General features: G+C 38.5%; 1 protein-coding gene across 4 annotated transcripts in view; it reads right to left on the bottom strand.

Annotated features, from left to right (window-relative positions):
- The window catches only part of CAPN7 (calpain 7), a 39,704-nt gene extending 24,604 nt beyond the window's left edge, over window positions 1–15,100 (bottom strand). The window contains exons 1-6 of one of the 4 annotated variants that reach the window (XM_087430578.1): window positions 14,772–15,100; window positions 12,088–12,196; window positions 6,276–6,433; window positions 5,312–5,379; window positions 3,239–3,439; window positions 1,373–1,459 (exon numbers count right to left, since the gene is read on the bottom strand). In XM_087430578.1, coding sequence (XP_087286704.1) covers window positions 1,373–1,459; window positions 3,239–3,439; window positions 5,312–5,379; window positions 6,276–6,433; window positions 12,088–12,196; window positions 14,772–14,873 — 725 coding nt within the window. In that variant the 5' untranslated portion in view covers window positions 14,874–15,100. Of the gene's footprint in view, window positions 1–1,372; window positions 1,460–3,238; window positions 3,440–5,311; window positions 5,380–6,275; window positions 6,434–12,087; window positions 12,197–14,499; window positions 14,675–14,771 lie in introns of those variants that run through there. The other 3 variants (XM_004419385.3, XM_087430576.1, XM_087430577.1) reach the window with 3 other exon arrangements.
- Between the last annotated feature and the right edge of the window lie 1,403 nt (window positions 15,101–16,503).

Genomic DNA, 16,503 nt, shown 5'->3' with positions numbered 1-16,503 from the left:
TAGTTAAATCACCCAATTTTGCTACCGAGATATAATCACTGTAAACATTTTGATGTGTATCATTACATTTTTCTACATATCTATAAATATATGAAAAGAAAAATAAAATTTGGATTTATATGTATAATTTTCTATCTTTTTTGATTTATTATACTGCAAGCATTTTCTCAAGACTTACTTTTTATGAGTAGCATAATATTTAATAATATGGATGTGCCATTATTTAATCACTCCCATATTGTTGGATATTTAGTTTAATAATTTTTTGCTGTAACAGATGCTTTCATGAATGCTCTTATTATACTTATCTTTGACCAAATTTTTACTTCCTCAGGATAACCAGAAACTGGGAGTCCTGAACCAAACAATATATATATTTTTTTTTTGTGAGGAAGATCAGCCCTGAGCTAACATCCATGCCAATACTCCTCTTTTTGCTGAGGAAGACTGGCTCTGAGCTAACATCTATTGCCAATCCTCCTCCGTTTTTTTTTTCCCCCAAAGCCCCAGTAGATAGTTGTATATCCTGATTGCACATCCTTCTAGTTGCTGTATGTGGGACGCCACCTCAGCACGGCCAGAGAAGCGGTGCGTCGGTGCACGCCCGGGATCCGAACCCAGGCCGCCAGTAGTGGAGCACGCGCACTTAACCGCTAAGCCACGGGGCCGGCCCCCAAACAATATTTTTAAGGCTCTTGACATAAGCTGCCACTATCCTGGAAGGCTATGCTAACTAACACCTTCATAATTAATCCTTTCTTGAACTCTATCTTCTTAGTAAACAATGGTATTGTCATTCTATTCTACTTTCCATTCAATTCCTTTACTGACTTGCATTTATGTTGTGATTCAAAGACCAATTTGACAAATATTTACTGAGTACAGTCACACGCCATATAATGATGTCTTGATCAACAATGAACTGCACATACAACCGAGGTCCCATCAGATTAGTACCATATAGCCTCAGTGAGTAGTAGGCTATGCCATCTAGGTTTGTGTAAGTACACTTTATGACATATTCTCTCAACAAAGAAATTGCCTAACAACACATTTCTCAGAACGTATCCCTATCATTAGGCAATGCATGAGTGTACTTACTTTGTGCCAGGTAGTGTGCTAGGCACGATGAGAATAGTTATCAGGCAAAAGGAGATCCGTATGTGCCCAATACTAGGTAAATAATAACAGAGGTACTCTTGCTATGTGTTGCCCCACCTCCTTCCCACAGTCATACCTCTCTTCCAATCAAAACTTTTTATTACAAATTTTAATTTCAAGGCTATGAATTAAATTGGACTTCAGAGTATGGAAAAAGTGCTGAAAAATTAAAACAATCTTGGAAGTAAAAATTGCAATAGTGTTTACTTACCAGAAAGGCATCGGATATGCAAAACGTTCCCTCAGATCAATATTCATGAAAGGAACATATTCTATACCATTTATTTTTGATGTTGTCCTATAAAACACAAGAAAAAATCTAAAGTAAATGTTCAGGTCTACCTTAATTACCAATCTTATTTAAACTCTTTAAAATTTGAATAACAAGGTATGATACCATAATAAAGTTAAACTGACAATCTCATGTTATCTTTATTTGGACAAAATTTTCATAAAATAGCTGAATACCAAAAAATAACTGATTCGATTCAATTCAATAAGAGTTATTCTTTTAAGATTAACATCCTTTACAACTAAACAGCAGTCTCAAAATAGGCCTATACTACAGTTATCAAGTGTCCTTGACACCAGAACACAAAGTAAATTCTATCCTAAGCCCAAAGGGAGAAAGCAATGCTTATTTCGGATTTCAAAAAACATGACATTTACAATTCTGGAAGATATGTTCTTCCTATTTTCTGGAGAATATGGAATGGGTAGCGGAAGAAGGAAGTGTCATAGCTATCAGCTATGGCTTCTTGACAAATTAAAGAAACGTGGTTTGTAGTAGCTTTGCATATTTTCTTTTCATTTTGTGTAGATGTTTATTTGAACATAATAACTATTTCCTTCTTCTATCTGTTTCTTTCCCTCAATTTATTTAGAAGTAGCAGCAGGGTAACTTCACAACTTAGTCTCTAGGAAACTATTCAGTGAGACTGTGACTGAATTTAAGGACTAATTTACACAGCCAGCAATGGGTACAATGACTGCGTGCATCCTCATCTAGAGAGGATGAGAACTTTTCACTTGTATGAAGGATAGCTGCATTTTGTTAGGTAGAAATACAGAGTTGTTCTGTTGTGGTATGGAATTTCAAATGTGTGTAAAAGGGAGCATATGGATGCTAAGTAGACAAAGTGTTGGACTGTTATTGTCTCTCAGCTTCAAAATCACCTTTCTTTGCCCTGCTTTGTGCTGTGTTGGTTCATACGTGATTTTTTCTAGGCAAAATGAGCCAGATTAATGGGAGTAAAATTAAAATCTTCTGTAGGAAAAGAAAGAAAAATGCCTCAGGTGGCTACTACATAGGAAGGAGCCCTTTCAGCTCAATTTTAGGAAATTAAAAATGAGCAACTACATGACTTGCACAACTCTAAGCAGGTTGGATCTCCTCCAGAGCCCAAGTGAAGACCAGCCACACTGGCTCAGAGATTTATCCCACCTACACTGGCTCAGAATGCAAGCACAAGGATTTCCACATCATGGCTGTTTTGCATTTTTAATACCCCAAGGCTGCTTTCAGAAACTGAGCTGGCTTCCTAGACCAGGAGTTGGCAAACGTTTTCTGTAAAGGGCCAGACAGTATACAGTTTTGGCTTTGCAATGAGGTCTCTGTCACATAGTCTTCTGGGGTTTTTTTTGTTTTCTTTTTTACAACCCTTTAAAGAAATGTAAAAACCACTCATAGGTTAAGGCTTTCCTTTGCTGAACCCTGGCCTAGACTACTGTTTCAAGGTAACATTTTTTTCTCCCATTAGGGCTCTGGTTACAAGTCGCACAGATTATGAGTGGTCTGCCATAGCTCTATTTTGCCCCCTAACCTTTAGTGCTCAGTTCTGAAGAATATTATTAGGATTTTCAGAAAAACATATTCTAGTAGAAATGCTAACTAAAATATATTAGAACAAATTTTAACTATTTCGAAAGTTGTGACTATATAACAATATAATTTATAATTACAGAATAGCACAACACATTATAACAAAGATGTGAATATGACTCAGCAAACCTAACAGGAATAAAATTACCTGCGTTGGTTAACAAAATTGTTACAATGAATCATAAACTGATTTACCTGAGAACTTCTATTTCTTCTGCTGTATATCTCTGTCCTTGTGCATCGCATGACTGTGGACTTATAAATGGCTGAGGTCTTTCAAGGAAGGGATTAGTTCCTAGTGGAAAATGTGCTCTCATTGGAGGTGGCTTTGGTTTAATATTCGTTGACTTGACTTTGCATAGTGGCTTTGTTAAAGGCTCACTCAATGCTTCAGCTCTATAACAGAGAGAGGTACAGAAAAACTGTTCTAGTTTCCCTTCTCACACTTAAGCTCTCCAGAAAACAAAATTTACTTGAAGAACCAGTCAAGCATTCCTAACGCAAAATTAGTATATAAAATTCTTACATACTAGTCAACTACTTAAGCTACTCCTAAAGGTAAATTAAGCATTTTTGCAACTATTCTATTGATAACATTAATTGCGCACTTACTGCATGTCAGATACAACGCAAAGTAAGGGGGATACAAGAATATATAAAACTCAATCCCTACTCTTAAGGTGCTCATAGTTTTGTGGGGAAAGAAAGACAACTGCATCGAAAGTGACAGATACTGGGACAGGAGTATTACATGTGAGTGAACACACAGCAGAAGATATTAACTTAATGACTGGGAAAAGAGGGTGATTCAGGGAAGGTTTTTTTGAATTGATGTTTGAGCTGCAGAGAAGTCCACCTAGGGAGTGAGGAAGCATTCTAAGTAGAGAGAATAGCATGTGCAGAAGTACGAAACAGCATAGTTGAGTTAAAGTAATTTCCAAAAATGGAAGGAGCCCCTGTGAACAGTGTAAACGAGAGGCAGGAGGAAATGAGACCAGTGGCAGGGGTTGGACCATGGAAGGCCTTATGTGATATTCAAGGGAATTTTGACTTTGTTTTATCAAAGGACTAACAAGGTAAAAAATAGAAGTTCTTAACCTGAGGTCCATACATGAGCTTCAGGAGTCTGGTGAACACTGAGATTACATGCAAAAAAAAAGTTTATGTACATTTTTTCTAGAGTGGATCCCCCTGTGCTTAGGATGCTCTTAGAGAATATTGGATGGGTTATCCACATAGGTAAAAAACATCATCTATGATTCTAAAATGGAGAAGATAACTGTGTGTCAACTGCTCATATGCTCATGTATCTGGAGGAACAAACTAAAGGTTAGATGGCGGTAATGAAAAGGAGAGAAGACTGTTATACCTCAATAAAAAAAGAAGGGCTGGGGGTGGTACAACTACCTAGCCAGAGCCTCAAAAGGAGGTAATTTTATTAATTCATGCTATAACTATAAATGTAACTTCCACCCCTTTCCTTGGTCTATAATACTCTTCAAGAGGTATAATTCTCTTGTGCAAATCTATTCTTTCAACAAATACATACTGAGCACAGACTATATGTCTGGCACTCTGCTAGGTGCTTGGTTGGCGTTGAACAAGACAGAGAAAATTCTCTGCCCTCACAGGGCTTACACTGGGGGTTGAGGGTTGGAAGAGACACAGATATTAATAATAAACATGATAAACTGGTAAATTTCATATACCTTAGAAAGTGGTAAGAGTTATGGGAAAGAATATTAGAATACAGTAAGCAGGATGAAAGTACTGGAGGAGATTCCATTTTAAATAGAATGGTTAGGGCATGCCCTATTGAAAAGGTGACATTTGAGCAAAGAGTGCAAGGAGCTAGACACTCTGTATAATTTGGGGTATGTGTACGGCTGCAAGCCAGCTCATTCTCAATTTCTCTATTTTTAGTAGTAGCTCTGGAAGGCCTTCTGTAAGTTCTCTTTGGAAGTCTGATTTTACACAACAGAAGGAAAGTCTTCCATTTCAAATATCATAATCATTTTCGTTTTACACATAAAAACTAAATAAAACATTTCTTGACTATTTGTTATTTCTTGAGTTTAAAGCAGGGAACGAGAGAGGAGTAGATTCACTCAGAGGAAGAAGTATATGAGCTCCAGATCTCAGAGATCTGGATCTCTGAGATGGAGGTTTGTTACTATGAACTCTACCATACATTTAGATAAATCTGTCACATTTAAGTAACACAGTACACTGCCATCATTGATAAGAACTTGCGTGACCAAAACTCACCTATCTAGTGCCTGTCGAGCCAACTGTTTCAGTTTATTTTGCAGAGTTTTATCAGCAGTTTCAGAAGACTTAAGAGAAAGAGAGACAGACATTCTGAAGCATAACTTTTTTAATTTGCTTGATCCATAACATCTCTAAGCAAAAAAATTTACAATGCACATTACACTTCTTGAAATGCTGAGAGAACAAAGAAGATAGTTTATTTTCATCCTTAAAGGTATCATTTAAAATAGCGCTGAAAATCTGTCACTGAGGTCAACGTTAAGACCACTTAATGTGGTTAACTGGATCACAACTGTACGACCACGGTGCCATGGAAGGCTGAGCAGCAGGAACCTCAGAAGACCAGCACTTATCTCCAGTCTCGGGTACCTAGAGAAATCAGGCTTGATGGTTCCCCTGGACAAAAAGCCAGCCCTCTGACAATACTGAGAACACCACTCTCTACCACTTCGCCATATCCTCCCATCAAATGCACTGCTCTTATGCACCAGGTGACCCTTAAATCTAGCAGTCCCAATCAGGGCTCCTCAGGGAGCCGTAAACGACACTCAGCACGTAGATTTTACACTGCAAAGTAATAAAGCTCTCCCAAACAACTACCTTATTTTTTAGTGAATGAAACTGAAAAAAACGGGAAATTTATCCTAAATTCATAGATTTGTGATGGTGAATTCTTCCTGTAATAAGTTGATTTTAGTTATATAGGTATAAAAAGGTTAAAAAATAGTACCTGTAATTTAAAAAAAAAATAGCCTAATGACTCAATACTGTCAAATTTTTAACAAGATGTTAAAATCTATTATTAATTTTCTACCCATCATTTTTTAATGAGGAGCAATTTAATTACATTTATAATGATACAATAATTTTTTTCTTTAAGGAATTGTTAAGCAAAATTCACTAATAAGGGAAGAAATTTCTTAGAATAATTCCATTAAATTGAACTGGTAGTTATACATACGGTTTTCAGACAGAGATCTACAGCTTCTGTATACAACTCTATAGCATCTTCAACATTCCCTTTTTCGTCTTCATCAAAAGCTTGTGTAACAAGGAAATGGGCACGCTCTAAATCCAACTGATGTTTCGATTTCAAAGGATCTGCATTCTTTGACTGAACTAGGATAGGAAAAAAGCCATATAGAAGAAACATTATACCTACATATATATATCCAGGGAGTAACACACTATTTTAATACATTTAAGACCTTCTTTACCAAAATTCTATAACCCTTCATTTAAAAAGTTTAGTAAGGTCAAAAAACACTTAAGAAAATGACTAATCCCTCCTTCTCTTTTCAATCTTGATTTTAAGGCCTAAAAAAAAAGTCCCCACTTGTTTAACTCACCACATAATAAACACCACAAACTAGGAATATCAAAAATGTATTTGTTATTCAACAAATTTTTTCCCTGAATTTCTCTCTCTCCTTACCAGCACTTCCTTCATTTAAAAAATAAAACACAGGAGTTCTCCTCACATACTACCCCCCAAAACAAAACAAAAACTTGGAAAATGATAAATCTAAAGAAACTCAATTATATTTTAAGGTAATTAAAAAAAATTTTCTTCAGTACAGATAATAATTGTGTGATATTATATACTAGGCCCTGATGATAAAGTTCCTGCTGTTTCTTATTCATCTGGGTCCAGATTAAGCTACCGTATATTTTTACTGCTCTTTGAAATAAGGGTTTCTAACCATCAACAAAACGAAAAGACAACCTAACAACTGGGAGAAGATATTTGCAAACCATACATCTGATAAGGGCTTAATCTCCAAAATACATAAAGAACTCGTGCATCTCAACAACAAAAAAACTAACCCAATTAAAAAATGGGCAAAAGACCTGAACGGACATTTCTCCAAAGAAGATATACAGATGGCCAACAGGCACATGAAAAGATGTTCAACATCATTAACTATCAGGGAAATGCAAATCAAAACTACAATGAGATATCACCTCACGCCCGTCAGAATGGCTATAACTAACAAGACAGGAAACAACATGTGTTGGAGAGGATGTGGAGAGAAGGAACTCTCATACACTGCTGGTGGGAGTGCAAACTGGTGCAGCCAGTTTGGAGTGGAGCCAGTATGGAGATTCCTCAAAAAATTAAGGATAGAACTACCATATGATCCAGCTATTCCACTGCTGGGTATTTAGCCAAAGAACTTGAAAACACCAATGCGTCAAGATACATGCACCCCTGTGTTCACTGCAGCGTTATTCACAACAGCCAAGACTTAGAAGCAACCTAAGTGCCCATCAAGGGACGAATGGATGAAGAAGATGTGGTATATACACACAATGGAATACTATTCAGCCATAAGAAATGATGAAATCCAGCCATTTGTGACAACATGGATGGACATTGAGGGTATTATGCAAAGTGAAATACGTCAGAGCGAGAAGGTCAAATACCTTATGATATCACTCATTAAGTAGTAGATAATAGCAACAACAAACAAACACACAGAGACAGAGATTGGATTGGTGGTTACCAGAGGGGAAGGGGGGAGCAAGGAGGGTGAAAGGGATAATTAGGCACATGTGTGTGGTGATGGATTCTAATTAGTGTTTGCGTGGGGAACATGAGAACATGATGTAACCCCTGCAGAAATAGAAGTATAATGATGTACACCTGAAATTTATACAATGCTATAAACCAATATTACTGCAATAAACAAAAAAAAAGGAAAAAAAATGCATCTGATATAAAAAATAAATAAAATAAAATGAAAAAAAAAGAAATAAGGGTTTCTATTTGTTTTTAATATAAAGTATACACCTACAAGGGACTTGCATCAAGACTATACAAAGATCTCTTACAACTCAACAATAAAAAGACAACTCCAATTTAAAAAATGAGTGTGATGATTAATTATATCATCAACTTATGTCAACTTGACTGGAGCACAGGCTGCCCCCAGATTATTTGGCTACACATGAGTTCTGGTATGTCTAAGTGGGTGTTTCTGAATGAAATTAGCATTTGAATTGGTAGTAAAAGCAGACTGCCCTCCCAAATGTGGGTGTGCATCATCTAACCCACTGAGGGACTGAGCAGAACAAAAAGGCAAAGGAAGAGAGAATTTGCTCTCGCTGCCTAACTGCTTAAGCTGGGAGACATTGGTCTTTTCCTGCCCTCAGGACTGGGACTTACACCACCAGCTCCCCTGGTTCTCAGGCCTTCGGACTTGGACTAAACTACATCACTGGCTTTCCTGGGTCCCCAGCTTGCAGATGGTAGACAGCAAGACTTTTTAGCCCCTATAATCACATGGGCCAATTGCTCATAATATGTTTTGTTATATATATCCTATTGGTTCTGTTTCTCTGCAGAGCCCTGACTTATACAATGGATAAAGGATCTGTGTAGCCACTTCTCCAAAGAAGATATTCAAATGGCCAAGTGGCATCTGAAAAGATATTCAACATCATTAGCCAGCAGGGAAATACATATGAAAACCACAAGATGCCACTTTACACCCACTAGGATGGCTAAAATTGAAAAGACAGAAAATAACAAGTTTTGATAAAAGATATGAAAAAAATGGAAGCCTCATACATTGCTGGTGGAATTGTAAAATGGGGTAGCCACTTTGGAAAACACTCCAGCAGTTCCTCAAGAAGTTAGACATAAAGCTACCATATGACCCAGCAATTTCACTCCTGGGTATGTACTGAAGAGAAGTGAAAATGTATGTCCACACAAAAACATATACACAAATGTTCTTGACAGCGTTATTTGTAATAGCCTAAAGGTAAAAACAAGTCCCTGTCCGCCAACTGATGAACAGATAAACAAAATGTGGTATATTAATACAATGGCATATTATTCAGTCATAAAAAAAGAATGAAGTACTGATGCATGCTACAACATGGATAAAACCTTGAAAACATCATGCTAAATGAAAGAAGCCAGACATGAAAGGCCATATATTAGATTATTCCATTTACATGAAATGTACAGAATAGGCAAATTCATGGAGACAGAAAATAGATTAGTGGTTGCTAGAGGCTAGGAGGTGAGAGGAATGAGAAGTGAAGGCTAATGGATAAGAGGTTTTTTTTTGGAGTGACAAAAATGTTCTAAAATTAGATAGTGGTAATGGCTGCACAACTCTGGGAATATACTAAAACCCACCAAATTATATACTTCAAAACAGTGAATTCTACGGTACGTGAATTATATCTCAATAAAGCTGTTACTTAAAAAAAAAAGCTTTATACTTGTTTGTCTCTTAAAAGTATGTGGTGATCTTTTTAAAACTTTAACCCTCAGTAATATCTGTCTGAAGTATGTACTAATCCCACTTATACAATGAAGATAACAAAGCTCAAAAATGTTAAAATAGCTAGCCCAGGGTTTCACAGCCTTGGCACTACAATCATGCACCACATAACGACGTTTAGATCAATGATGGACTGCATATACGACAGTGGTCCCATAAGATTAGGACCATGTAGTCTAGGTGCATAGCAGACTATATCATCAAGGTTTGCTTAAGTATACTCTATGACGTTCACACGACGACGAAATCACCTAACGACACATTTCTCAGAAGATGTCCTTGTCGTTAAGTGATGCATGACTGTACTGACATTTTTGGCTGGATAATTCTTTGCTGCGGACTGTCCTGGGCATTGTAGGATTTTTAGCAATATTCCTGGCCTCTATCCAACTAGACGCCAGTAGCATACTCCTCCCCTCCTCCTAGTGTAAAAACCAAAAATCTCTCCAGCTATTGCCAAATGTCTCCTTAGGTGCAAAATTGCTCCTAGGTGAGAATGACTTATCTAGCCCAAGGTTTCAAAGCTACAAAGTGGAAGGGTAGGAACTCAACTTAGATCTTTTAATTCCAAGTCTTGAGCTCTCTGTACTACACTGGTGAATTTCAAACTGTGTTACCTTTCCCCATCCAAAACTCAACTCATCTCTCAACAGTCTCTTGACTGTCAGCAGACTTTATCTGTTTTAAAAATGAGGGTTCTAGGGGGCCAGCCCTGTGGCATAGTGGTAAAGTTCACATGCTCTGCTTTGGCTGCCCGGGGTTCTCGGGTTCAGATCCTGGGTGTGGACCTACGCACCGCTTGTTAAGCCATGCTGTGGCAGGGGTCCCACATATAAAGTAGAGGAAGATGGGCACAGATGGTGGCCCACAGCCAATCTTCCTCAGCAAAAAGAGGAGGATTGACAACAGATGTTAGCTCAGGGCTAATCTTCCTCACCAAAAAATAAAAACAAAAAAAGAAAAGAAAAATTGGAGTTTGAAAAAGAGTTCTTCTGCTTAAAACAATAATTACAGAACCATTTAATTCTCTACAGATTACACTCCATTTGTTGAACAAAATGGGTCAAAAAGCTGGTAAAACAAAGTATGTTATGCTTTAAAAATCTTTTGAACTTTACTTTTGTTTCACTGGCAAGTCTTTATTCTTCAAGAAATTAGGGCTGTCTCATTCTATGCCTGAATATCACATTTATAAATGTCATATTTATAAATCTAAGAACTTCATTTACTTGGCTGGGAAAATGAGGTTCCTCTATTTTGAATACATGAATCACTATAATTTTGTTCCAAGTGAGACCCTGATACACAGGCAGTGCATTTTTCAATACATGCAATACTTTCCATACTTAAAAGATAATTTTATTTGAAAACACTGTTTCTGAAATAAAGTTCCTGACTATTGGCAATTAAATTTATGGACTTCATTTTCTTAGCTAGGAAAATGAAGTTCCTTTGAATTACACGGTATTTTGAACACACGAATCAGTATAACTTTGTATCAAGTAAGGCCCTGATACACAAGCGGTCTACTTCTCAATACACGTAATTTCTGGGCACTGTCTTAAACCAAACCACCTTGTCTTTAAGGGGATTGTCATAACAAGAAATCCAACAATCAAATCTACTTTATCCTAACAATGTGCTTATAACTAACTCCTCGTATCAATTCAGAATGAGTGTGGAAAATAGCACAAAGTCCACTGGGCAATGCTGAATAAGTAAAGATTCCTCTAAGCTGTTTGTGGCATTATTATACAGCCACAGAAAAAAAGGGTTAAAAAGAGCCCTTAGTGAAATGAAAGCATTTCTCAAACAAAATGTCAACAGATAATCATTTTCTTTTGTATGCATGTGAACAGCAGATTTTGACAGGAACCACTTACCTCTAACTAACAACACTGTGATCATTAAGCCTGTGTGTACCTGTTTCATTGCATCTGCCATGCTGTTACAAAAATAAATACAAGTTGTTCCACGTCTCTGCTTACATGTTGCTTTTCCAAGATATGGTTAAAAAAAGAGTTTAGCTAAGGTCTTGAGGCTGAGGATAACGACATAGAAGAGACAGTGCACCTACTGTTGAAGTCACTCAACACTGAAGAGGAGTAGACATTTAATCTCAGTACCAGGAGAGGGCATGTGACAGACACTTAGAAAGAAGACTTAATAGGGTCCTAATCCTGACTCTGCCAATGATACACTGTTTGAATGTAGATAATTCACCATCTCTGCATCTCTGGGAAATTAGGAGATTGTACTATACTATCTGTAAGGTTCCTCTTCACAGATCTATCACTTATTTCCATAGCACGACTTTTAAAGTTGTGATTACCCAAAGAGGAATGAGCAGCAAGAGAGTGAGGATTGTGATCCAAAGATGAAAACAAAAAGGAAAGAGGAACATAGGGGTAAAAGTAAGACGTGGAGAGAAGAAAAAGAATCTCATGACAAGTTCAGTAGTCCTTTACCAACCTGCTGAATGTAAAGCCTGGACTCTTTCCAGATACTCATTTATTTTTTCTTGAATATGTTCTAGGCTTGATCCTGCCATCTCAGCATAAATTAAGGCTTGTGCAGCTTCCTAGAAATAAAAAAAGAATTCAAAGAAATCTAACAGATGAATTACAATCTGAATTTTCTTGACGACTTTCTAACTTACTATTGGTTTCTATGAATGACAGAATAAGAATATCGTTAAGATATCAGTAATTTTTTTCATAAAGAAAATGAGCTATATAATCCTCCAATATCTTTTCTTCAGTTCTCAATGCTCTCAATTTTCTCATACTGTTGAAAATTTATGAACTCAAGTAAGAGGGACTGATTATAAATATTTTCTGAGAGTAGCCGTGATTTATATGTTTTGTTTTCTTTTTTCTTTATGCAATAGGTCAGACTTAAAATTATACACCTTGAAAAGGTGAACTGAGCCTTAAAACATCACAACAGATAATAATAACCAATAAAATAAAATTCAATGTCAAGGAAAGATTACAAGAAATTATAAAGGTTAAATATCTCCCAGTGGGAAAAAAATCTTTTTCTCTACAGAAAATACTGTCAAAAGGTGACACATTTTAAAGCAGATTTCAGTCATATGAAATCAACTTATTTTAATTAAGAAAACCTGGATTCCTCTTCCAGTTATTCCACAACTTTCACAGCCAGTCATGCGGTGGCTAGTGAGGAAGAGCCTCCAATCTCCCCATCATCATTCCAGGAAGGTTACCAATGCTACCACTGAGAAGGACCAGAGAGAGATTTCTCCAAGTAACACCACCTTCTCTGCAGTAACGCAAGCATGTGCACTTCATGGAGCCTCATGCCTAACTGTCTGGATCCAAGGAAGCCATCTATCAAGCATCACTTTTTGAATACAGTTATTGGAGCAGGAGTTGTTTCACTGAACTTAACAAAATCAGTAAGAAGAGTTCAGTTTTGATCCAAATGGAAATTCAGACTAAAGGCTGTGGGGATAGAAAAGATAAGATTTCCTTACACTCTGTAACTCAGATATTTCAGGGGAAGAAAACAGAACTTTATACATGTAAATATTAAATATCTTCTGTACCATCGTTACCTAAATACATTATACCACGTTTAACACCAATAAACTGACGTGACATACATGTGTGTAAATATGTATTTTACTCCTTCAGGTCTCTTGTATGTAAATATCGATTTTCAAATAATTATCTTGCTTAAAAGAAATAAAGGCAATTTTTAAAATTGCTGGTATCGATTTTATTTTACTCATCTCATTTATGTTTGCAAGTGACTAACAATTAAGGAATCTCTTACAGAACAGTATCAAGACAGAAAACACTAAATACTTGATAAACTTTATATAAATCGTTCCTAGAAGCACAACCACTTTCTGAAGGATAAAATAATTCTTCGTAATGACATGTATGTCATCCTATAGCAAAACAAGAGGCACTGCATAGTATTTTCTTTTGCTTTAGAAAAAGCTATTTTATATGGCACTACTTTAACCTCTCAATTTTTATTGGTTATTTCACAAAACTAAAACACAGAATTTTACTTTTAAAGAAATACCACCTTCACGAAATTGTCCCAAAAAAGTGCAAAAGGAATGATTATGAAACACACCAAAAGCCTCTAGATTATAAAATGAAGACAATAAAATATTAATCTAAGCAAACCACACATAATGACAGCGTATAGGTTTATGGAAAAAGAATTACTGCTACCGTATTATCAAAGTCTGACATTCTTTCTAAAAGAAAAGGTGACAATGTCATGAGGATACAGCTACCTCCACAAGGAGGCAGAGGACACGGCCAGAGCTGGAGGGGTGTTTGCAAATCCTCGGGATTGGAGAGCAGAGGGTGAACTGTGGAAGCTTAAACTCTTTAATAATTCTGCCCCCAGTAATCTATCCAAAAGGAATATCAAAGAAATGTGGAAAGCATTAGTTATAAGGACATTAATCGCACCACTGCTGATGATGCTGGAAAACCAGAATAAATCTAATAACCCAAATGAGTTTATAAATAAATCGTGGTACATCCACATAACGGAATACTATGCGTCTATTATTAATAAGATCATATTGCAGAAGTAAACTCAATGATTTTTTTAAGGTCAAATGAGAAGAACAGGTTAAAAAGAGTATAGACAGTACGATCCAAGTTTGTTTTTTAAAAAGGTGTGTACACGTCTATGCGTAGAAAAAGAAGCACAAAGATATACGTCAAATGTTAGGGACAAGAGACGTTTCATTCTTCTTTAGTTTACTTTTTTACTTATTTTCTTCAACGAACATGCATTATGTTAGTATAGATCAGAGACCACGTCCCAGCAGCCACAAATCAGAGCCAAGCGACAGTAAGAATTAGCTAGCTGGTGAACGACCCCTACCTAACTACTGCCGCCATAGCAGCTCAACGGTGGGCATTTGCCAGCCGAGACCGTAGCCAGAGAAGTGGGAGCTCCAAAGCCGCGACCAGACCTCCCCGGAGTGGCCGGAGCCCGGGTGCGCGTGGGCTGTGGCTGGCCTCTGCCGCCGGGGTCGCCTCCCCCCTGAAAAGGAGAGCAAGGAGAGGGAAAGCAAAACCCAGCGGGCCTGGCCGCCTCGGCACCTGGACCCCGCCCCCTGGCCTCCCGACGGCAGCCGCGGGCCCCGGCCCTACCTTGTAGTAAAACACCGCCTCGGAGTAGCGACCTTCGTGGTCGCGCTGCACCGCCAGCCGGGCGAACTGCACGGCGTCCCGCTCCAGCGCCGTCGCGTCCATGGCGCCGAGGCCCCGCACCGGGGGAGGGAGCAAGGCCCTGACTCAGGCAAGCTCCTCGCCGACCGCGGCGCGCCCGGGGGCCGGGGCGAGGTCTCGGGAGCGCCGCGAGACGAACAGCAAAGTTTACTTTTGGCAGCTGAGGGAGGAACGCAAGCCTTCCCGGCCTGGAGCCGCCTCCGCGCTGCGCCCCCTCAGCACGGCTCCCGCTCCCAGCCAGCCGCCCGCCCCACTTCGCGGCCGCCGCATCCCGCGTCCCGCCCACTGGCCACATTGCGCATGCGCAGCCAGGCCCTCGGCGGTCGGGACCTCGGGCGGCGAAGGCCAGGCTCACGGGAGTACGCGGACGGTGGGCGAGGCCTGGCCTGCTTAGTGCCAGCGTGCACGTGACCGCCGCGGCGCCCAGGATTGGGCGGGCGAAAGCAGTGCCACGTCCGAACAGCGGACGTCTCCGCCGTCTGCGCGGAGGTGGCGCTGTGTTTGGAGGCTGTTGCTCGCAACCCTGGTCAGGAAAGGCGCATGCGCCTTACGGAGCCTTTTCCTCCACTAACTGTAAAGGGAAGGCATAAAGAGCCAAGGAAGAGCACTTTGCAACATCATCTGGACTGATTTAAAAAATATTAAGGACGTAAAATAGGCCATAGGATTCTTTTGAGATACGATTTAATAACATTTATTTTCCACAAACTCAACCAAACCTTATATAGCTCCCCCAGTGTATGGTATTAGCTGAACTGTCAACAAACAAGGTGATATACTTTCACTTGTACTTATCCTTAGGTTAACTTAATGCTGTTGTAATTACTTAATTAAGTGATCATAATGGTTAATGTCTTTCTCTCTCCCTTAAAAGTCTAAATTCAGCAAAATAAAAATGAACTAGCTGCCACAATATGGATGAAACTCAAAATTCATGCTGAGTCAAAGAAGTAGGACACAAAAGTACATACTGCATGGTTTCGTTTATAAGAAACACTAGGGGAGACAAAGTAATGTTAGAAATCAGATCAACGGTTGGGAAAGGATAGAGGGGAACCCTTTGGGGTGATGGAAATGTTTTATATCTTGATGATGGTGGTGCCAAAATGTATACATTTGTCAAAACCCATCAAACTGTATGTTTGTTTTTATTGGTGTCATAATAGTTTGTAACATTGTAAAATTTCAGTTATACATTATTATTTGTCAGTCACCATATATATGTGCCCCTTTACCCCTTATGCCCACCCTCAAACCCCCTTCCCCTCTGGTAAACTGTACCTTTTAAATGTGTGCTCTTAATTTTTTCTTAATTGTACCTTAATAAAAAGATATTTTTACTCAGTTGGCCTGCAGTTTAAATGACTCTCGTTTCTTAATTTCTTTACTCTGTTTCTTCACATTTAGTGAAGTTAATAATAACTATCTCATTGGTCTGTGGTAAAGAATTTGACACTGCCTGGCACAAAGATAGTTCTCACAGTTAGCTACTACAGTTTTATGGCTCATCAACAAATAAGAGGCATAAACTGCAAGAGAAGCAAAAAGTTCATTTGGGGTCTCAAGGATTGCAATTCAGGAGAACAGAGTCGAGCAGATACTCAAAGGCGCTCTGGTTACAAGAGAGGGGCTCAGGGGTTTTACGGGGAAAAGT

This window comes from Ceratotherium simum, chromosome 5 (genome assembly GCF_057802395.1).
Source record: "Ceratotherium simum simum isolate JZ-2026a chromosome 5, ASM5780239v1, whole genome shotgun sequence".
Lineage (NCBI taxonomy): Eukaryota > Metazoa > Chordata > Mammalia > Perissodactyla > Rhinocerotidae > Ceratotherium > Ceratotherium simum.
This window is presented reverse-complemented; position numbering and strand designations above follow the sequence as displayed.